General features: G+C 36.5%; 1 protein-coding gene across 4 annotated transcripts in view; it reads right to left on the bottom strand.

Annotated features, from left to right (window-relative positions):
* Positions 1-24,738, bottom strand: part of col14a1a (collagen, type XIV, alpha 1a) — a 122,162-nt gene that overhangs the window by 41,661 nt on the left and 55,763 nt on the right. For all 4 annotated transcript variants that reach the window (XM_008432271.2, XM_008432273.2, XM_008432272.2 and 1 more), the window contains 12 exons: positions 23,508-23,640; positions 21,889-22,011; positions 21,021-21,170; positions 16,917-17,033; positions 14,598-14,744; positions 13,740-13,814; positions 10,618-10,757; positions 8,240-8,363; positions 1,111-1,254; positions 656-820; positions 495-533; positions 186-324 (listed from right to left, as the gene is read on the bottom strand). In XM_008432271.2, the coding sequence (XP_008430493.1) occupies positions 186-324; positions 495-533; positions 656-820; positions 1,111-1,254; positions 8,240-8,363; positions 10,618-10,757; positions 13,740-13,814; positions 14,598-14,744; positions 16,917-17,033; positions 21,021-21,170; positions 21,889-22,011; positions 23,508-23,640 (1,496 nt within the window). The remainder of the gene's footprint in view (positions 1-185; positions 325-494; positions 534-655; positions 821-1,110; positions 1,255-8,239; positions 8,364-10,617; positions 10,758-13,739; positions 13,815-14,597; positions 14,745-16,916; positions 17,034-21,020; positions 21,171-21,888; positions 22,012-23,507; positions 23,641-24,738) is intronic.

Genomic DNA, 24,738 nt, shown 5'->3' with positions numbered 1-24,738 from the left:
AAGATATTGTATCTTTTAAAAAAAAAAAACAGGAAAAAAAAAGCACTTTCCCCAAGTGCAACCTTAACCAATATTTGCTTTAAAGCGGATAGAACATCTTTGGGCAGACTAAAAAAAGCTACATTTAAAGCTTCATTTGCTCTACCATGTGTTACACAGCGTGTATTTGATATGCTCTTGCTCACTTGGTGGGCTGCAACACCAGGGCATCGCGGTGTAACCTGTAGCAGGGGAAGCTGTTAAACGAACCAGGCTCCAGAGAAACTCCAGGCAGGGTGCTGTACTCCTTCTCCACCAGGCCAAACTTCTCCATCATTTTGAAGCCTGGAGCAGAATCATGAAAACCACAGTTAGTTTTCTCTCAGTGAGATTATTACCTACATAATTATCAACAAGTCTCGTCTGCGCCGTCATTATTGCTGTTCGCTTAACGGCGAATGAGCCTCCGCCAGTCTGTGCGTTGTGTGTGTTGCTCACTTGATCAAATCTCTCACCTGCCAGCGTGTTGCCGCTCATCAGCACAGATGGACAAGCTGAAAGACAAAGAGTTTATGACCATCATCATCCAGCATTTAAATAAACTCTAGACAACGCCTCTTTCCCTGAAGATTCATGGATTCGGTTGGGGTTTAAAACATAAGCTGGTGTCACTCACTGGCAGTGGCTGCCTCACAGACGAAGGTAATAAGCTGCTCCTCTATTTTCTTCACAGCATCCAGATCGTCCACAAAAAAGACGTGTCTGTCGCTGGGCTTGCTGGCAATATTCACCAGCTCTCCATAGTCTGCATCCGCAAAGCCGATTGCAAAGATGATGTAGCCTACAAGTGGCATAAAACAGAACGTCTTCTGATAAGTCTGGAGTAAATGGAAATAAAATATTAAAACGAACGTAGAAATCTATTGAGTTTCACAGCTACTAAACAGACTTAAACTAAATATCACTGGTAGTTTAAGAAGCATTATGAAACAGAGTCAAACAAGGAGTTTGTTTATTATTAACTATTAATAGACATGTTAGAGTGCACATCCACAAACGTGCTAAGCTCAGGTGTGACATCATTCCTGTTGTAATCAACCATTTCTACACTTGATGAATCAAAGCACTCACCCTCCATTTGCATCTCCTTTGACACTTTGTTGACATCATCCTGCGACCGTCCATCAGTCAGAACAACCAGGACCTTGGGAACGCCCCTCCTGGCTCCGGCCTCTGGCGTGAAGATGGATTCCTTCACATGCTTGATGGCTCGACCTGAGGGGGAAACAAAAGACAAATAAGACATTTAGATTTAAATGTGTTTTTTTTTTTTTGCTTAAATGAATGCTTTGCCTGCCTTACAGTAAGCAAATGTACCCAAATTAAACGTTATAGGTAACACTTTATTTGAAGGGGTGTGCATAAGACTGACATGACACTGTCATAAACATGACGTAACATCTGTCATGAACATAAAGACGTCTTTATGAATGTTTATGACAGTTGTCATGAAGTGTCATTCGGTGAATAATGACACTTTTAATGCAAAATTGCTCTAAAAGTTACATTAAAAGTTCATTAAAAGTGCCAACTTTGCATGATTTTGTAAATTATAATAATTTAATGCAAAGTTAAAGTAAGTGTAGAAGTCACTGTAATTGAATCAGGAGGAAAATCCTTGTTGTTTTACTTTTATTTGAGGATTTTGGTTCAAGCAGGCTAGTCCAATCCTGAGACTTCAAAACAAGCAGATTCTCTGTAGTCATTTTTAAGTTTACTGTGACAACACCACAGCCTTTTCTAGTTAATCCCTGATTCACAGCTCTCTCTCTGTGCATCACACTGTATAACCTGGACATTAAAGGCTTTTTCCTCACTCTGCTGATTATGTTCCCGTTTTAATGAGTTGCTGACACTCCCTTCATCAGAACCAGCCCCCTCACATAATTACATCTTTTAAATCAAACCCACCATGAAAGTTCATTCATGAGCGCATCGCCACAGTTGGCTTACTTTAATAAATCCATGTTATGGCTTTGATGTCTTTACAACCTCCTCAAACAGCAGAACTTTTTTCAGTGACATTGTTTTCAGAATCAATTCAAGGGGAAGTGTCTGAAAACTTTTAAAAAAATATATAAGTCAACAAACTACTGTATAACGGTATAATCTCCAATCTAAAAAAAAAAAGACTATTAAGTAAAAGATAAAAAACCCTTCTTGAAGAAAAAAATACGCTTGAAATTGCTTTACAAATAATGTAAATCCTTATTCAAAATGGGTGCCTTTAATAACATTTGTTCTGTTATGATAGTTTACACCATCACTTTAACAAAAATATTACATGTACCAAGTAAATACTGATGCTACTTTATACTGGATCCAAAAGGGGCAGCATAAAATGAACATCAGGGAAACGACAAAGATGGCTCCTCAAATTCCTCCACTATGATTAATTCATCTTTCAATGGCATTAATCAGGCACATTTCTGAGCGAAGCCATTATTACATGGATATGAGTTAAAGCTTTTTATAATTAGCCTTACAAGACAATGTCAGAGAAGTGATGACCTAAGCACTGAGGATTGAGACTAGCACAAACATGTCGTGTTGGATGCTTTAACATTAAGCCAGAACATTACACAAAGTTCGCACATCTTGAGGTCCGATCACCTGGTAATGAACCTTATCGTTCAATGTGAAATGTCTAGGCGGCTTTAAAAGGTTTCCAGACCCACCCCTGATAAAGGCCACGTCTGTGAACACATCGCAGCAAATTTTATAAATCTTACACAAGGGAGGGCTTTCGACTCACCACAGCACAGCAGTAGACTGGCTACTAGTTTTAATAATGTGCAGAAATGAAGTATTTCTCCTGTCAGCTCACCATTTGCCCCATGAAGTGAACTACAAGTAATTGATTCTACCAAATAGAAAGTGAGAAGTGTAATCTTGTCACGCAGGCAGTTTTTTAATTTTAGTGCCAATTTAGTACATCATTATTTACATAATCAGTTTAAATGGGGTCATTGTTAATCATCCTGCAAGGGACATTTATGTGTTTGAGTTGAGATAATAAACTCTAATTGTTGCAGAAATTTAATAAACAACCATAAATTGATTAATAGAATACAGCACATTTATTACTGTCCCTGAACTTCAAGCAAAACTTTCAGACTACTTTCTCTCTCTCCACTTTTTCAAGAAGCTGTCTGTGATGACAAATGACAAAGCTGTCAGCCTGTAAAACGTTGTGATGTCAGACATCTGTGAGCGGTACATCTGTTTCTACACACTGATCGTGACAGGCATGTCTAGAAATGCAGCAGCTAGCGAGGCATGAAGAGACACAGAAGACAACACCGGGAGGAGGGCAGCTATCAGATGGAGCAGGGGGCCGGGCGATGGAGGCTGATGGAGAGGGTTCAGACGGAAAAGACCAGAACAGGGAAAGAGAGGATGAGGAAATGTCTAAATGAACACTTTTCAAGGTAGTTTGTCTTCCGATGTCGCTTATCAAAATGGAGTCATTCTCTAAAGAAACAGAATTTTTTTGTAACTGTCAGCTTTGTATCTGCTACCTAAGAGAGATACCATTACAAAACACACACACACAAAATATGACCCAGCCTGTTGGGTCAAAAACCAGCAGAAATCACAAGATGGTAAAATATACCTGCATTAAATGTAATGCCAGTGAGTCATGTTTAGTTAAGATTGTACTTCTCATTAGATAAGAGTTTGTTCCCTTAACATTAGCTTTTTACATGCTAAGCAGTTAGCACAATCTGGTGTTAGATCTGGTTCAATTTGACTGGGGGAACTGTACTAAAGTTTATATTTTATCAATACGTCATACAGCAAGCTTGAAAGGATCTCAGTCATTTTCAGGATTATTATGCGTAAATTTATCACAGTTATCGATTATTAAGGCTTTGCTTAAATGTGCTAAAAATATGCAAAAAGTGTTAAGAGGGAAAAGTTTATTGAGTAAGAAAGAAACCAGCAGCAACTGTTTATTTTTCCTCAGTAAGCTGTGGCTTTTATTGATAATCTTTACCTTATAGACGTACAATCTATCTGCCAGAAGAAAAGCAAACCATGAACATCTCTTTCCCAGATATATCCAAATTCATAATAAATATAAATAAATACATTCCTGAAACATAAAAAAATTCATAATGGTAGTTTCCACCATTTGCACAATACATACAAACACACACTGTCTTCTTGCTAGACTTTTGATAACAAATACGGAAAAACATCCCCAATGTCTGTATACTGCACAGCTAAGCATTATCAAGGCTGAAGGATGATCACGCACAGGGTGAGAAAGTCAAAATACACACTCACAAATGCAGGAACAGAGAGAATAACATTACATAGCAGCTATCTAAGCAAGGTTCACTAATGCCCTGATGAATAAATTCATTATAAGAAGCCAGAAACTGGAATATCACCCCTAATAAACTGCTCTTCTAGCATGTTAATAGCACTACTAATAGTGGAAAAAAGTGTTTTTAAAGAGGCAGCTTCTTTTACATGCGTGGTGTGAAATGGTTAGAAAAATATTTTGTACATGGTGTAGTTAAACGGTCCAGGAAAAGAGAACATATTTCACCTTCATAAATTATGCCAAGCCATCAAGCGAAACACAAAATTTCTGTTCCAATTGTTGTAACTTGGCAACACAATTTCACTAGCTCAAAATTGAAGGTGCACAAGCATATTGTTTAATAATATTCCCTCTGTGTTCAACAAACAGACCAAATGTTCTAGCATTGAAAATGCAAAAAACAGAGAAAAGTAAAAGATAATTTCATGTAGGGCTACAATTTAATTTTAGCAGGTTTGAAAAGCTCAACAATTAAATACCTTTTGTCTTTTAGTCTGTCTTCGATAGACAGAGTTAGCGAAGAATAACTTTTGTGTCACTGCCAAAATGTTTATCTATTACAGTACCGACTCTTTAGGAAACATTTTATGACATTGATAATGTGATCTTCAATATGTTGGTGCAAAAAAGAAAGAAAAAGAGGATTCTACAGCTCAAGTAAATATACCAGTGCTGCTCACATCCTCACTAAAACCAGGAAGATGGAGCACATCACCCTGAAATCCTTCCATTAACTCAGAGGAAATAGACTTTAAGATATTACTGTTAATCTATAAATCCATGAATGACTTAGCACCAAAATACATTGAATAATATTGTCATTGGATCGACCATCCAGGCCACTCAGGTTTTCTGGTCCTGGTCTGATCTACATCCCACATAATCAGAAACAAATGTAGAGAAGCAGCGTTCAGTTTTTATGCTCCACAAATCTGGAATAAACTTCTAGAAAACTGCAAAACAGATGAAACACAGAGTTCCTTTAAATCAAGACTAAAACGCATTTCTTTAGAGTTGCCTTTTTTTAATAAGTGGCCATTGATTATATCTACTCTTGACAGCAACTTTTCACAACGTTTTTATTGTTTGCTCATTGTCTTACATTTGTATCATGTGAAGGACTTTGAATTGCCTTTTTTCTGAAATGTGCTATACAAATAAACTTGACAGAAAGATGGAAGGGGCTAAAGAGAGCAATTCCAGACCCATAAAAATTCAGATACTTCAAAAGTCAGGGACTGAGGTTCGCCTTCATCCAGGGCAACAACACTCGTACAGCAACAATGCAGTGCAATTTTCTAAAAATGCACAATCGAAATTCAGACCTAAATCCAGCACAATATGTGGGAAGACTTGAAAATTTATGTTAGCAGATGTTTTTCATCCAATCTGACAGAGATTTAGAAAATATTAAACAAAATAGACAAAAATATCTAACCTCTCATAAAAAAATTGCAGTAGAACACAATGTGGTTTCTGGTTGGAATGTGACAAAATGTGATGAAAGGGAATGAATCATTTGCAAATTTGTGCAAACCATTTTTAATTTAAGCACCAACAGCAATTTTTGGATTTTAAAATTAAACTAGCTGTTAGTGTTATGGATGTCATTTTCACATTACTTCGAATCCCTGCATCTTCTTGCAGTTAACTCTGAAACACATGAGATGTTTGTATAATTCAAACAGCCCTGCTTTATGATTTGGTGACAATAAAACAAAAACTTCAGAGTGGGAAATTTAAAAAGCTCAAGGATAAAAACTTAATTTCTCTAACTTTCAGTTTTTGTAATGCTCAAAGACAAAGAGAAAGAAAGATTGATTTTGTGTCTTTGAGCATTAGCCGAACCTCGGCTGATTCTCTTTCACCCCTCTGTGGTCTGAAGATGAAATATTATGGTTCATTTTCTGCTTTGCCGTACTCCACATACATTTGGTTTGGATTCTGTCCTGTCAACTAAAACACTCGCTCCATTTCCGTCTTTTAAGCTGTAAGCAAATGGAGAAAGGATTTGCAGAGCTGAAAACAAAATATTGAAGTGAATGTCCTTTTGCAGAATGTTTTTTATTGTACTATAATTACCATAATTTGTTTTGGTCTATGCCCTATGTTTTGTATTTGTTTATTTCTGTAGTTACTTTGATTTTTGTGATATATATGTTATGTATTTTCAGTTGTTTATGGTGAATGTGTGGACCCCAGGAAGTGTAGATGCCAGGAACTGCAACTAATGGGGATCCAAATAAAAGAAAAAGAAAAATGGAAAGAAGGAAGGAAACAAAGCAAGAGAGGCAGAAGATAGATGCATGTAAAGGGAAAAAAATGTCACCTATATATTGCAGAGGCCTTGAACAATTTTCTGTTTTTCAAGGACAGAAAAACATGTTGAGCACAAATTTAACACGTCCGCTGAATTAAAGTGCTTTTAACAACCAGGATTGCCAATAAAAGCAGAAACCAGCTGAATTATTGACAACAGTCTCATGTGTCCTGGTACAGAAGAAACATCCGCCCCAATTTTACAGGCGTGATCATCTCATGCATCCTGACCAGGAATTAATATATTTTCCTCCTGCAGAAAGTGATAGCATGGCTGTAGAGTGAAGTCATTTAGTTGGATAGATTTTACCCGCTTTTTGGCAGCAGTGTGGTTAAACAAAAAGAGAAAAAAAATTCAGGATTAACAGCTCAAAGCTGCCAGAATCTAATAAACAGACAAGTAATAAAATAGTGATATATGTAATAATTAAAATAGAAGTATGGTAAGTGTGTCATAAAAACATTTTGCAGTTTTATTATTATGTCAATGTATTAAACGCACTAATTATATGGTGCAAATATACATTTATTTTAGTATTTTTTATTATTACTTCATATTTCCTATGCAACAGTCTATCATGACATAATAAAATGTCACTATGGCTTGGTAAGTGGAGCATAAATGCTCATAGCAAACCAATCAGATCATATTTAGCAGCCCATCGACTGTGATACGAAAGTCTGACAAAATTAATAAATTCACAATACGCAGCAACACAGGAGTATAACAATGATTCCATAAAACATAAAAACATGTTTTACTTATTTTTATTTTTACATTCAATGAAATATTGAATAGATTGTCATGACATGCATTTTGGTGGTGTTTTTAAAAAAAAAAATAAATCTATTGATTGTGGTTTCGGTTCTGTTTAAATGATCACATACTTAAATAGGTTTTTAAAACTTATTTGTGTATTAATTGATGCTATTTAAAAAAAAAAACAAAAAAAAAACTTGCCATCATTTCATGAACAATACCACCAAAAACTAAAATGAATTTAGTTGTGTGTCAGGGTGCAAGATGGAGACATAATGGAGAGCTGCTTGAACAAATAGACATTTTCCAAAGCATGCAAAGTTTACAACATTTCAGGTTTGGAAATGAAGCTTGATTGTCTTGAGGAAATATTCCTTCCTGACTCCAGATGAAAGAAAACCAGTAGCTGTTTGGAGTGTGTCACTCCACACTAGAAACAGCTACTGGTTGGAGCGTAATTGGATCCTTCCCACTGGTCCAGAATGAATGAAAACATTCACTTGGAGAAGTAAAGTTAGTTTTAAAAGACATTGTGGGAATATTGTGATTTCAGCTCCAACTTCCAACATCAATATTTTATGACTACCTGAGGACTCCAAGTTCTCCCAATTTAAATATTTGGTTTTTACGAGGGGAAACTACTATCTGCAAAAATCTTATGGGACTGTTTTCACAAATCAGAGGTAAATTTAGACTAATGTAAGACAAACTGCAAGGTTGCGTTGGTGCTCTCCTTTGAAAATGAGAGCATCACCACAGTAATCTTAATAACAACTTCTTCTAACCTGTCTTGGTGTTCCCGCCCTTGTATCTGATATTCTGAATGGCTTCCAGCAGCGCTTCCTTGTTACCGTGGGAACTCAGCAGAAATTCAGTCCGGGCGTCGTCGCTGAACTGAGCGACAGCCACCTGTGCAGAAACGGAGACGGCGAATAAGTTCTCGGCATAGAGAGAGAAAATGCTCTTAGCGTCCAATTCCTATCTGGGTAGAGAAATAATTTCACAGAAAACAACATTCTGCCCTATCAATTCACATCAACACCAAAGTGAAAATGAACTATTTTCATTATCACTTGAAAATAGCTCCAACATTAGTCTGTGCAGGTTTGGTTCAGCAAACTTTGAAACAAGCTGAAATTCTTATAGTCGCAATCTAGCAAATTAACTTCAGTTTTATCTGCTGTATTTGCATTTACTTTGGATATAACAGATGGCATTAAACACTCGGCTTGTTTTCTTAAGTCATTTTTAAGACAGGAGGTTCATCTTGTGGCAGGACAATGAACCTAAGCATCCAGCCAGAGCTACAGAACAATGGGATGGTTTAGATCAAAACATGGTCATGTGTTAGAACATGAACACATGAACAACGTCCAGATGTAAATATAAATGAGAATCCATGGCAGAACATGATAATGTATGTTTATAGAAGCTCTATATTTAGTATAAATGAACTTAGTTTGTTAAAAAGAAAAGGCAAAAATGGCAGCTTGCAGAAGTGGAAACCTGGCAGGGACTTAAATGTAAAGCACTGAATCAGAGCTCCCCGATATAAAACTGTGCTGTATTTTAGATTATTAGTACACATTTAAATTTATACATTACTTTACTTCTCAGCTATTCACAACTTTGTGTTGGTCTAACAAATCAAAAGAAAACACACCAACATTTCTGATGCAACATGTAGAAGAGTCCAGCTGGGTGTGACTAGTTTTAAAAGACGTATTTTGTTCAGATATCTAACTCTGACCTATAATCAATCTAATAGGCTTCTCTTAGAGCGATGAACCCCATCTTCCCTTCCACACCACTAATGGTGCTACTGTTGGCTCTTGTCTGATTACATTTATGGGCCCACTGCCTCTTTACAGTGCAGCCAACTTTCTCACATTACAGCCAGTGGCTTGCTGTCAGTATCCCACTGCTCGGAGGTTTTGGGGAACAGCAAAGGCAGCAAACTGTTTAACAGCAGACATTACACAAATGAAACAAAAAGGTTTAGCAAGCACCTATATAGTGTGACAAATGAAGCAGCTGAAGTCTGCTGACATCATGAAGGCCACAGAGGAGAGAGGCCCCAATAAATCAGTTTTACACTGGAAGGAGTTAAAGCCTGGCATTGCTATTGATCAGCCTAATGGTAAAACTGTGGCAGGATGAGTCAGAGAAATGCCTCCTTCCCTGCTCGAACCACTTGATGCTTATTCCAGCTTCTAATTCATGCAGATTTAACTTATTAAAACCACCATTTATGCACAAGAAGTAGTGTTTCCTGGCAAAGAACACAGTGGCAGAAAATGAGCAAAGTTAATCGAATGCAGCTCAGCAACTTGTAAGTCGCTCCAGAAAGTAAAGATTGACTCACTAGGGGAATAAAGTTCCTTCTCACTTTCCTAAACTTAAGTAGATAAAGGGCTGCAGACAAGCAGGTTTCTCAGGGGAGTAACAAATGAAAATTGGGTAAAAAAAACAGCTTCCCTGCCATGTAGACTCATGCCAGAATTAGCATTTTCCCAATAAAACAAAGGTCTAAAAGCACAAACATAAAAAGCCCAAAAAAAGAATAAAGTTTAATGATCTAATAGCCAGTTTAGGAGGAAATGTGCATTTCAATTTCAAATACAGAAATTTCACAATAATAGGATAATTATCACAACCCATTTAAAGGTTTGGAGGGCCTAACAAACATGGAAAACTTCTAAATTGCTGCAAACTTAGCTAATTCTACAGGAATCGTTTTTACAAGGTTAACATACTCTTAAAGGAGAGCTTCGCTCACTAATTTTGTCGTCACAATATAAAATCCCTGGTTCTTTTCGAGCATCTGCTTTACATTAAATGTTGGAAAGAAATTGTTTTAGAGGGAAAGCTGCGAATCATAAAACAATTTACCAAATTATTCTATAAATAATGTAAATAACTTCTGGGACTGCAATTCTGTACCATCCTTTAATACATCCTTCAACATTCTCCACTCATGTCTTAGCTTGAACTCTCTATTTATACGCATGTCTGCAGAAGTCCAACCCACTTTGGTCATTCTCAAAATAAAGTCAAAACATCTTCAGCTTTCCCACCTCCACCTTTGAATATTTTAGTCACTATTTGACTTGTCTGAGCATCACACACAAAAAGAGAAAAACCCAAAGCATTAGTGACAAACCTGGGTGCCATCTGGTCCAATCAGATCCAGTGAACCCATAGTGCTGTAGAGAAAACGTGTGATCTTCATGAAGTTGTCGTCTCCAATAGACCAAGAGCCGTCAACCAAAAACGCCAGATCAGCCTTAGCCTCCTTGCACACTAGACAGATGAGACAGAAAGACTTAGTCAGCCCCCAAAAGTTTATACCTACATTAAAAAAAGAAACTAATTTCACACAGAACAGAAGTCAGATAAGGACAAAGCGAATGCAGAATTTCAACAGGCTGTCTAATTATTAAGACTGATTAAATATTCAAAGAATCATGGCAAATACACATCTCCAAGAAAAGGGTCAATATGCAAGGATCAGACCTTGAGAGCAATGCACACACTGTAAAGTTCAAAAGACGGATTAACTATGTGCGCTCACTTCGAAACTCACAGAAATGCCCTTTTTTAACGGGTTTATGTATTTCATGTCTTCTTTTGTTAGCAGCTCGGTCGTGTTCGTGGCCCCGCAGGGACTTTGCTCTACGCTTTTATTCTTCTCAGGTTTCCCAACGACTCCCAGAAGCCATATTGCAGCAGCTGTAAAGTTGTTTAGGGGTTTTAAGGCTTTTCATACTCAAAGTCACAAAATTCCAAGCAGTGTTTATGATCCTACCGGCCTCCATAAATTTCAGGGAAAGCATGAAAAATGCCTGCAATTCTGAAGCTGCAGAAGAGGATGGAACCGAGGGGCTGTGATGGTTTTTACTGACACTTCTCTTTGCAGTGGCTCTCTCCTCCCATTTTCTTCAGCAATTTAAATAATTTTCCTCCTTTTTTTCAAGAACACCATATTTTTCTACTCTCTCATCCTCCTCTCAGTTTCTTTGTTTCAGGTTTCTGCAGAGCAGATTTTGTGTTTATTTTGTTCTACCCTTCACTTTTGTCCAATTTCTTCCCTCTGTTGCTTTTTTGTTGCCCTCACACATTCTCTCGCTTTCCTTTTTTTTTTTTCATCTTGCTTGGAGTACAGGTTGCATGCTGTTTCACATGGAGGCACATGTCTGACAAAGGTCAGAAACTTAAACAGAAATGCTTAAAGATGGGCTCAGCAGGCGTAGCGGTTCATGTCTGAGGGATTGGTGCTGTAGGGTGACCTTTTAAAAGAGGAGGCGCCCAAAGAGCTTATGGGTGGGAGTTTGAACCTTTGATTTCCATTTTAACCATTAAATAAATCAGTTATGATCAACTATGATTTGTGCTTTAGTTTACTTAATTTACAGTATTATACATCAAGTTAGAGTTACTCAAATGAAGTAGAAATAAATTGCTTCTGTTTGTAGCTTCTGCACATGAATCCTTCCTGTTTTCATTTAACGATTAGGATTCAGGGGTCACTGAGAAATGATGTAAGGCTTTGTATTTAGCAGTCTGTTTTTGATTTCAGCATGCACATTTGAAAGCAATAAAAATGTAAGACTATTGTTAGACTGAAGCCAGTGGTCGAGAGGCTCTGCTTTGTTCCCCATTGGGACTCGAGTGGTGCTAGCTCAGAAATGACAACCTAATGGAAACAGAAACATGTGATATCGATTATTGCAGGCTGAAGCAAACACACACACACACGCACGCACGCACGCACACGCACACACACACACACACACACACACACACACACACACACACACAAATAAATCAGGCTTGTAATGAGAAACAAAACATATCCTGTTACCAGTGTTACCAGGAAAGTGTTTTGTTCATCAACGACTTATTTGGTCATGCCTCTTTTGATGTTAATTTGATTTTGGATTTATCTTTGATCATTTTCTCAACTCAAACATTTTAACTTGGGTCACTTCAACTTTGACGGGTTTTAGTTTATTCAATCATGCCCACTCTGAGGCAAGAAAACATGCTAAAACCACTACTGTAGTCCATTTCTTTATCCATTTGTATAGAAAAATTGTGATGTAAAATAAATAATGTTTGAACTTGGCTCCTTAATACTGTTTAAGAAATACCAACATTTAATCTTATGTTTCCTTGTTAAAGATCTACAAAATGTTTTTAGACAAATTTACAGTAAGCGTAATCCCAACACTGAAAACTTTGAAGCCATTCTTTTATAGTAATATTTGGAGGGTTTTTAAACTTCTGTAATCGTCCTCCTCATGTGCCATAAATGAGTTGGACTTGAGTCCTCACCCAGCCTTGTTTATCTAAAAATCTTTATTTCTCTGACTGTAGTCCATCAGAGTTATAAAGATAAAGTCATATCTGCTTTATGTGAAGGGGCAGCTTTTCCTGTCTTCCTATTTTGAAAAGCCACTAGCAAAAAAATGACCATTGTGTAAAGCTATATGGGAGAGAATAGGAGGTGGAGCACCAACACCAAAGATGTATGCAAGAAAGGAATAAGTAGACTATTTTCTGAAGAAACTAAGAATTTCTCAGGTTGTCTCAGAGATCCTCTCATGGTTAGCTGTTTGATCTCCAGGCTCAATAAACATTTTAAAGAAGCAGGTAAACTCATTGACCAGAAGCTCAGAGATGTTTGGATCAGAGAGGGACAGAACCTGCCTCCCCACCCTCCTCCCTCTTGATGACCCTTTGGAGAGACAGCAGAGCTTTTTCACCTCAGAAAAGGAACAGAAAATCATCAATTTCGTTTGACATCCCACAATACAGCAGCTCTCATCTGTCTAACAGATGACCTTCCGCTGCACTTCACCTCTACACATACCGGGAAATTATATATAAATCACTAGAATACTTTGTCTTTAATTAATCTGTAAATTACTCAGCCATGCACTAAGCCTTGTACATACTGCTGTCATCTGCCCTGCTGTCCAAAATGGTTTCATTCCTTGATCACTGCCTTGACTGCCAAGACAATGTATAAAGTGAAGCAGCTTCAGTACATAAACTCTGTAGAAACTGTTTGATGATTTTATGGAAAAAGAAGCCTATTCTTTTCCACATCATATTTTTCCCAGTTTAATAAATGTTCCCAAATTCTAAACTAGATTTTTTCTAAATTACTGAGAAGTTATACTTTTCTAAGGATTTTTAAACAATAAAAAACTGTTTTCTTTTTTTAATTTTTGTTGTAAGGTAAGGTAGACTGTTCTTCATGTTGTGGTTAAAGTTTACCTTCTTTAGCAGGCGGGATGGTGGGAGTGGGCTCTGTGCTGGGAGGTTCAGTCGGAACGGGAGTCGGCTCTGAAACTACATTTGAAAACCACAGAGAAAAAGAAAAAAACATACAACAATGTCAAAAGGCAGTGCCACGATAAAGTTTATTTGCCAAATACAAACATCAACAGCTTGTTTGTGTCAGTGGTGGTGGATGGGGAGGATGCATGGCACGCGCTTTACAATCAAATGGCAACTCCAGAGAATCGAGGAACCTTGTTCAGGTCATAGAAAGGCATGTAGAGTCATTTTATTAATTCAAGACATAAATGTAAACCCCAATAACTAACTAAATACACACATTTATAAAATTAAAAATAAAATAATATTGACCCCTTCTAGTCTGGCCACCACTATGAAACTTTTCTGGGAGTACCACTGGTTTGTGCACTTAAATATCAAACTAATAATAGCACAAGACTTAAGGAGCCAATTTCATCAAAAGCTATCATGTTATTTAACTTTAAACAATTAAATTATGGAAATTCCAGAAATACTTAAATTTTATCCCATTGGATAAGAGCTGGCTAAAGCTAATACAATAGATTTGCTTAAATATTAAGGAATTTCAAGATGTGAGATTCAGCTCAATCCATCAGCTGAACAATGACCTGCAACACCAGAAGCCATCTTCTCAGAGAGAGGTAGACATGATGGACTAAAAGAAAACTAGTAGAACATTTTGCAGAGCTGAGATAAATGCATGACAGAGAAGAGCTACAGGGATGTCGGGGGAAATGAGAGCGAGTCAAGGTTGATGAATAGGTTTGAAAACATTTTTTTTTTTCTTCTGAGGATAAAGGTATGCATACGTACGTGTCATGTCAGTAATGGATACAGACGGTCCTTCCATTTCTTGCATTTGTGTGTAAATGCTGATCTGGTACTGGCTACTGGGAGTGAGGTCATAGAAACAGTGGCGCGAAGCTGAACCTCCCAGGTTTAGCTCTTGTCTCTGACCATCTGCAAGAAATAAATAAATGAAAAAAAAGTCAAATAATACAAAACTCAGATCAAAATATTTTTTCTCAAGAAATATTTTTTTCTGAATCTTTTTCTGCATTATGTCTAAACCAGGGAAGCAAAACCTTTTTAGGTAAATCAGAAGCAAATACAGCCAGAAGTGCTGCTGTAGTTATGCCAGTTATGCTAATTACTAAAATAAAACACTATGGGCAATTTAAAATGGAAGACACATGATCCTTTTGTCTTTGAATTAAAATAGTAAAAGCATGTTTCCCACACAGCTGTGCGCTATTGCCTCTCCTGCTAAAATAAACAGTGCATGGCAGCAAACAACAAGGAACCTTGGAAATATTTTGAACTTTGTTCTTAAACCTTCTTATGCCACATTTAAAGAGAATCTGTACCAGCGAAGATCTCATTGTTGGAAATAAACTAACAACTTCTGACTGGTGCATCGCTACATACAAGTATTCACCATTGAAGATTATTTTCTTTTATTGCTTGTTAGTGTTTTTTTTTTTTTACAATAAAAGTTGCGTAAAACCCTCTAATGTTAAAGTAAAAACCAATTTCTACAAAATAATTGCAAAAATATTTAACATAAAATAAGTGATTGCTTAAATATTTCACCCCTCCAAGTTAGCAGTTAGTAGATGCACCTTTGATTGGAATCTCAGCACAGAGTCGATGTTAGTAGGTCTCAATCAGGCTGCACATCTGGACACTGAAATTTGACTATCAAGTTCATGTGTATAACATATTTAATCAACAAGGCAGCTCAAAGTGCTTTATTATGAAAACAAATAAACTTTGCATATTGTCAAATGCCATCTTCAAAATCATCAAGCAGATTCACATAAAATATGTTAATCAATGTCTCAGTTGTTATGAATCAAAGGCAAACTAAGCAGGTGGACTTTAGCCTCGACTTGGAGGAACTGAGCCTTTCGGCTCTAAATCTAAATCAATCAGATTATGTTCTTGTTATGTTTTCTTTCTGGCATTTAAAAATATATGAATAATTTAGTTAATTCTAACTGACCTAAAACAAGACAAGTTTGTTCTGATTGAACTTCAGATAGTGAGGGAAAACAATGCATATGACTTTTTACTCAGTGCCTGTAAATATCTGGTTTGAACTGTGGTGCAGGGTAATGATTGTAAGTTTCACTGGTTTAATTCTGTTTCCTAATGTGTCTCATGTTGGAGAGTAATACATAGGGAAACAACCTGAGAGGTTCAAAGGAAATAACTGCAACCTCATTTTCACACTTTTACAATTTTGAAGTTGTTTAAGTAGCCATGTTGGCTCCGTGATCTTAAAATAAACTCTGCCTCACCCAGGCATGCAACACATAACTATCCTCTATGCTTTTAATACATAACAATGATTCAACAGACACTTTATCCTAAGTGAGATGCTACTCAGAGGTACCCACAGCTGCTATTGCACTAAATGAGTTTACAGAAGGGTTTTTGGCACGGGAATGTCATAAAAAAACTGTGCGTCATGGAGCACAACTCTGGTCAGTGGCAGAAAATAAATAGGACTGTAAAAATGGCACTTATGGTCATTAAAATGCTATTTGTCATGCAAACAAAATGCACAAATGAGAGCACCATTATTTGTGTAGAAAGTGAACACTTCATTAACAAAGATAGTGTTTGTATAGCTGGTGTTTTTTGCACAGATGTTGGTTTTCATACAGCACATCACCGTTTGAGACAAAGTTGGCTCTCATAAAATGAATAGGAAAATTTTGTTATAGCTGAAAGATGATGTTTACATACACTCTATAAAAAGAAACAATTTCCCCCCTCATTCTCTGACATTAAATCAGACAAAACATTTTTTTGTGTTTGAACAATAATGTTCAAACCTTAGTTAACACCTTTCTGTCTGGATGTACAGGACAAAATTCCAGTAAATAATTTAGTGTCTGCATATATATTTTGATGGAGTATCGTATATCTACACAGCAGTAAGTTAGCACTCAGTTGGTGTGAAAGTAGATAATATAAGAATGTGTTAGGATTCTTCAGTTTTTATATTAATTGAAATAAATCTGTCTTTTCCAAGAGGAAACTCAGTTTCCAAGAGGAAAATCAAGAGATTTTTCAAAACGCTACGTAAAAACAGACAAAGCATCCACCAGTAAATGTACTTACTGAGCACAGACTGTATGGAGACCCGGTACGATGTGGCGTGCAGAAGAGGCTGCCACTGAACACACATGCTGTTGGGGCGCACCTGGTAGGTTGACAAGCCAGAAACACCAAGGAACACTGGAGTGAGACACAGAGAGATTGATTCAACATGTGGCTTTAAACAAACTGGGACTGATTATGAAAAATGGCTTCTGTCTGTATTATCAGAGAAAAGCTACAAATACACGCTTACACGGTGATGATGATGATGATGATGATGAATTTGATGAATTAACCAATAACATGTTTGCATTGTAGTCAGGGGAAAAGTAAAGCATTCGAATGAGGCATTTTCCAGTCTGGACAGGAATAGAAAAACAATATTTCCAGATTTCATTCCCTTTCCTGAGATTAAATCCTTTTTTAACATGACCCAGTGAAGGTTTGAAAACAGTTCAAATTGGAGATTGGAAAACTGAGATTTTGCCATAAAAAAAGTGTTTAAATCCCGTGAACACATTTTTTTCTACCAACACAATCAAACAGGGGAGAGTCAGAGAGATTCATCCAAACTGAGCAACTGAGCAATATTTATAACAGCCAGTGATCATTTGCATTTAAAAACAAATTGCAATTCTGACTGTGATGATTTCATTATGCAAGAACAACTTTTATATCTCTTCTCTGTCAGTGCAGCTCCATCATCTGCTCTCCTCCAACGATCCTTCAGCCTGCTTTCTCTGATCTAATCACCTCATCAAAGGTATGGAGTCAGACATTCATGTCAAGAATGGAAAAACATTTGATAAACTGCATATAATGTGCATCCAGAATATTTGATTCAAGGGATGTTTGAATGAAATACAGATGTTTGGCTTGTAGTTCAATAATGGAACAAAACAAAAAGATGCTTCTTTATTTGCTTTTTGTTTTGTTGTTGTCTGCATTTTGTGTTATTTTTGAAACAACTCCCTTCATGTTTCAAAAAGAGATTTTTTTTGCTTGACTCATTGCAATCTGCTGGGTTTCCTTAGAAACTTTCCAAACTAATTTGAACAATTACCTCATTCTACTGTTTGATAAGTAAGATCAATTGGGGTGCATGTGACTGAACGGACATCATTTTTTAAAGACAATGTTTGTTGTGAAATGGTGCTATATAAATAAACTGAATTAAATTTACTTTTGCATGATCCACAAAAGTGTGAAAGCTGTAAGCTGACATAAACTTCAGGTAGGCAGAGTTGGAAGCAATAAAAAACAAGAAAGGTAGTTGGGCCTTCGATATTTTGCTGCAAAATATCATGGTCGCATGCTGGACACTGCAAAGTATGCTACTTAAACAGCAGGAACTTGTTTTTCTCTTGAATTACAGTGTGTTATAAGAAAGCAAGTCTCCAAGGAGTCACTTGCTTACTCTCCTTCTTATTAGTTGAATATGCTGAGAATATAAAATGGATATATACACAGGGAGGCAGGTGCTTTATGTTAAATGCCACTGAATAATGTATGTGACACAAAGTTGCTGTTTTAATAAGATGCAGAGACACAAGAGTGTACCAATACACCCAGTTTACTTAAAACATACAATGGCACTATGTGCTTTTTATTCCATACTTACTAAAAATTGGAGTTTGTTTTTAAAAGTAGGTTTAATATTGTGTGTGGTGTAGTGTTTTCTTTGAAAGGTCCATGTTGACATAAAACAGATGTCATTGGCATAAAAGCTCAAGTTTTGTCCCATCAGTCTACATTGTAATCAGCCTTGGGATTATCGATTTGCTTTTTGGCTCAAAACGCATCAAAACCTCCTGAGGTTGCAGCTCGTCTAGCATCCAAGAAGTGAGAGGTTTGCTGTTGTCTCACGATCTGGCGTACCTCTTTTTATAGGAGATGTGGTTCTCAAAATCTGTTGGAGTTTAGTCTCATCTTAGCTCTTTATTAGCATTTATTTCCCCTCTTTTTTCCATTTCTCTTTGGATTCTCCTGATGCTCTTCATGTGCCTATTGCCCTGTTTTCTCAAACCCATTTGCTCCATAAGAAAACGCAATGAGACACTTAAACCCTTTAACATGAATATGTATAATATTTTTTCTGAGCACCTGAGACAGTCCACACCTCTTTGAATGGTCTGTAATCTGTTTGATGTACTCTACACTATTTTAGAAAACATCTGTAAAATAAATGACCAAACTTGTTTTCCTATTTCATTTTTTACTATATCCCATACTAAAGTGACTAAGTAACTTTAAAGGAGAGATAAAGCATATCGTCAATAGGTATGTTTGGATACACAATATTAAACCTACTTTGCATACAAACTTAGAAATGCTAATGGTTAAATCATTAAGGTATGTCTACATATTAAAACCGCATAATTAATGATAGATGTGAGTGTCTGAAATTGCCCTGTAGGAGAAATAAGAAATTTGACTTTGTTACATTTGTTGTTCAAGCTGTGATATTAAACAGGGAACTTAGCTTTTCTTTCTTTCTCTTAAGAAACGCAGTGAGAAAATAATAAAAGAAAAACTTAACCTCGATTTGTCGAGTTTCAAATGCATTACTATGATTATAAAAGCTTCAGCGTCTCAATTATTTAGTTTTTGATTTTTCATGTTGTGTATAATTTATTTGGAGTACACATGCCTATCGACTTTCAAGTTTACATTGCAGTAAGTGTACCCAGGGGAACAATCTTAAAACATTTATATTACTAGCATGCAAAGAAAATAACAAATTAGTTCCTCCACTGAGGAGTGAACAGGAACAAATAATGCTAATAGTTATGTAACATAAGCAAATCTGATGCATCCGACAATACAGCAGGGCAGAGGATTGATTGCAATCAACAGATTATAAGTATTTAGTCTTGCGTTGCCAGCAACAAATTACACTGTGGCGTAAATGCTGATAAATGCATGAGGCAACGGACAAAGACTTGAATTTAATTTAAAAACCAAGAGAGTAAAGCAATTGACACTAAAACATAGACATGCTAAACCAATGGCAGGAATGTAATTAGTTTTACTCCAAGAAGTTGTCATAATTGAAAATGACAGATGAGTGTACTGTACAGGCAATGCGGCATCACTTTAACTTTCTAACTAATATCTCCGTTAGTTTTCTCATTTCTCCATTTCTAAACCTCTTTGTTTTAAATGAGAGAAATAAAAGCCTCTGCTGGGTTTTACTCCAGCCACTGATTTCAAATCTATATGCAGAAAGGATTGTTCTCACTTTCTGAATGGGAAATATTAATATCCTTCTGCTTTTCAGCCTGTTTGCTAAGGTCTCAATGGAAATTAGTTTGCATGGTATAAGCAGGCAATTAATATGCATGTTACACATTTGTGCTTTTCTAAAATGGCATTCCTTTTTCTGCAACCAGGGTCTCTGTCCCTGTAATGCTCCCAGTGTCTTTTCATAATGAAACTGAACTAAAAAAAAAAGAAGAAGAAAAAAAAAAGAAAAGACTGGTGATTTTCTTGTGATGCAACCTGTTTTATTATTATTATTATTTTAATAACTAAAACTAACAGGTTTATAAAAAGTTGCTCCAATAATTTGATCTTGTTTCAAAGGATATTAGGGGCCGTAATAATAATTTATACAGCTTGAAGTTTTTCATATTGTTTAAATCCTAATATCTTATTTCATTATATATTACAACCATAAACTTCTATTTATGTTCGAAGAACATTTGTGTGATAAACCAACAGAGTGGTGAACACAGAGAAAAATGACAAACGCTTTTCAAATGTTTTAATGTTCAACGTTTTTCACAACTGCTCTATTTATGCTTAAGCATCAATCTATATATTGACATAGTCAAAATCCCTTTAAACTCTAAAGTTGTACATTTTACCCAGGTGTGTTTTGGCCTGCATTAATATTTCACATTCATTTCCCTTTATACTATAAACTATACTTAATTTTCACCATCAGCATGTTCACACTGAATTTTAAAATTAATCATTCTTATTTATTTTTTGCAATAAAACCTAACCTGACAGTTTCTCGTCTGCTGAATGGGAAACTCTTCTTATTTAACAGACGGGAATATTTCCACAGGAATTCAATAAAATGTGAATTCCTGTGGTATTACTATGTCAAACGCTTACATGTCTTCGCATTAATGAGCTGTGGTTCACTTGGTCCTGCTGGGTAGAAAGCCGTCACTTGGACACTGTAATCCGTCCCGCTTAAAAGATTCAGGAGGAGAATTGAGTTCACATCTTCGTCTACCGTCGTCTCCAAAATCGGACTTTGAACTAAAAAAAGAAAAAAACAAAACGTATAACAATACAGAAAAAAGCAGAGTGGGCCAGAACTTTTGGTTTGATCAGCAAAAATATTGTAGGAACATGTAAACATTACTTTTGAAAAGCAGAAAGAGAATTTTCTAAACCCACTGAGTACAGATGTCACAGATTCCTGGATGAGCTTTTTAAAAAATGCATAAAACTAAGTAATTAAAGTTATAATGCTAACACATCACCCAGTGGAATAATCCTCATAAAATACAGATTGAGTTGTGTCTGTGCCAACATACACCAAAAGTCTCTTTTAGTCTAGCTGTATACAGTATGTGTGAAAAGTGAAGGTCTGTGTGGGACTTTTCTTTTCCTTGAATATTCCTAAAATAACATCAGTGCAGCACGTTTGCCTATACCTGCTCCTCTGAGGTAAAATAATTGCTTTTAGGTGATTGAAAACAGAGTTGGAAACTATAAAACACTGGATCCATAGCTTCGTGAAGTAATTAGCAGCAGACGCAAGACAGAGCAGCTAAAACGGTCATTTAATGATGATGTCTCAATGAAAGAGTGGAGAGGATGTACATATTTTTGTGCTACACTGCTGCTTCTTTTTCTTTAAACTTTAAACTGTCTGCTTTGGATCTCAGTCTGCGGGTGTGTGCGTGTGTGTGTGTGTGTGGGGGGGGGGGTGTGTGGGCATGTGTGTGCGTGTGTGTGTGTGTGTGTGTACCATGAATGGGCCGGTAGAGAATCCTGTAACCTTCTGTCGGAGACTGAGGCAGATCCCAGGAGACCCTGAAGCGGTTGTACGACTCCTCTGACACGCGTAGATTTTCAGGAGACAAGAGAGGCACTACCAAAGCAACAAAAGCAAAAAGGCGAACTTGACTTGAATGCTACAGAGATTTGATGCTGAATGTCATTAAACAGACACTAAAATTCAAGTTTCACTGAGTCTTTGCAGAGAGCAAATAACTTCATGCGTCCAGTGTGGCCAGTTTGTTCATTTGTTTAAGAAATAAACAAAAAATCCCTTGACCTTTTACAGAGCACATCAATAAAGAAGTTATTCATTTGTAGCACCAGCACAGGACTATTTGCCAAAAAAAATTTTAAAAAATGGAAAAGTTGAACAGTTAAACTTTTTTAGAAGCTGTATTTGGATGGTTAAAAATGCCAGGGCAAGAAGTTGCTAAGCTTTGTTTCTAACATCAATCATTTTCTTTCCGACACAAACAAAAATAATTGCAAGGTTGTAAAACTCTTTAGCTCTTGATTTATGGGGGCTTTGACCCTCAAACTCTCTAAGTGCTCTCACATTATATGTCTGTGTTGTAATTTATGACTATAGTCTGGGACAATGGCAGTTTAATTTGACTGATGATTAGTTATGGCACTTTAATCGTAAAATATGACATGTTTAATCTGACGTTTTATTTCGCTGCATAACAAAGAGACAATCAGTGCTACTCAAAAAAAAAGAAAAGGTTGAACAATGGTAAAGAGAATCAATTGGACTAATTTAATCATTTCATTATTTAAGGAGCTGCTGGAACAACGAGGAGTTCTTATTAAGACAATTAGGAAAGCATCAGTATTTCTCATCACCTTAATTCATATTCTCCATCCGGCACATAAATTATCATAAATTGTACGAGGGCAAATTAGCATTCTGCTTAGAGCAAATAAAATTCTTCAGTATCTTTCAGCCTATTCTCCTAAACTGAAACCTGCATATTTCATTCACAGAAAACAAGGAAACCTTGAAATAACCTCACTGGTTAATAATTCATAACTTGCATGAATATTAAACTAGTGGCAATAAAATATGAAATTATTAATCCTGGAGAATTTTTTACTTCCCAACAACAAAAAAAGTAATTTATTCCAAAAACTATAAATTGATCCACAGGATTCACTGAAAGGTCCAGCAGCAGTCTTGATCTTGACTAAATTGAACATTTATAATGGATAAGTACATAATAAAGCTCCAGTCCGCAAAACTCAATTACTGTAGGGTAAGAAAACCAACCTAGTTGATGAATATTGTTTTTTTTTTGTTAGTGATTCAAAGTCCAGCTCTTTGAGTTTAAGCAGTCATAACCATGAAAACCATGAAAGCCACAACGTGAACTTCGTTTCTGACTTCACAGATATTATTTATGCATTTGTGTTTCCATAATGTTCAGTTTCTTTCATCAAATCTAAAACAAGTCCTGATAATTTAGCATAGAATGCTCTGCTTGTTTAAAATGAGACAACTGATTAAACATCATTCAAGCGCTGTGATGGCATGTTTTGGTGAGACGGGGTGTGTTGCGTTTGTGTTTTCAGGATATTTAGGCTTACATGTAGAACCCAAAGCAGAAGCACTGATGCCATCTTGTCCATCAGAGTACACAGGTGTGACCGTCACTTTGTACTGCGTGTCTGGTAGTAAAGGCTGCAGCAATGCACTTTTCTGATCACCACCAACAGATATCTAGATACAAAATAAAAGATATAAGCAGTTATTTGGAGTTCTGCAGATCCACATTGTGCCTGGTTTTACTCCTGGATTGTAGATTGGAGAGACGACTGGGGTGAAAAAAAAAACAACTCATTATCAAGTTCTTGTGAGTGTAGTATAATACTACCATTAGAGTATGGAAAAATTAAATGGTATTTTAGGGAAAAATTAAACAGCATGAGATGCATTTTAACTGTCTCTTTGTAGATATCACAGCCAGCCCAGAGTTTCTGTTAACCCTGCTGCGGTCTTAAGAGACAGAGTCACTTGGACCTCTCAAGATTTTCACTCTGTGTGCAGTCCAGTGAGGTTGTACTAAGCACTCATGCTCTTTTCCAAGTTATATTTTGTGTCGTTTCAGGAACTGATGGTCTGATAGGACAACCCCCAATCAACATCTGAAAATATGAGCAGTTTCCGGACAGCAGTGTCGTAGCTTCACTGGGGGAAGTGAAGCTACATGAACAGAGAATAAGCCTTCGTACAACAAATCACTGCATTCATTCATCTGGAAAAATTTGCATTAAAAATGTTACTTGAGTAAATTTGAAAATAAATGTGTTGTATGTTAAAAATACAGTGTTAATTCAGCAACATGAGTGTTAGTGAGTTTCCCTAACACTCACTAAAGAGATCCAAAGAGTTAAACAAAAAGCAATCCAGTCCAGTGTTGATTTCTAAATTAACACCAATAGTAACCCAGTCTGATGTTGATTTAGAAATCAACATCAAACAGTTCCTCCCACAATTGAAACATATTTGTGACATCACTTCAGGGAAGAAGCTACAGGTAGAGTAGGGGTTGCAGCAAGCCCCTGGCCTGGACCTACAGGGGGCCCACATGGGATGCTGAACATGCCTTTGGAGATCCAATTTTTTTAATCACATCTGATGAGACCTGGAAAGGAGAGCCCTCTTCTGTTGAAAACTGTGTACCATACCCCAGTAGGTCATAAAGTGCCCCATTGCTGACTCATGGTTGCTAAAAACTTTACCAGACTGACTGATTTTAGTGACATAGTGGGTGTAAAATATTGAATAAAATGTTGTGCCACATGACTGGCTTTATTT

This window comes from Poecilia reticulata, linkage group LG16, assembly GCF_000633615.1.
Source record: "Poecilia reticulata strain Guanapo linkage group LG16, Guppy_female_1.0+MT, whole genome shotgun sequence".
Classification (NCBI taxonomy): domain Eukaryota; kingdom Metazoa; phylum Chordata; class Actinopteri; order Cyprinodontiformes; family Poeciliidae; genus Poecilia; species Poecilia reticulata.
Note: the sequence above shows the minus strand (reverse complement) of the source record. Positions and strands in the feature narration are given on the sequence as shown.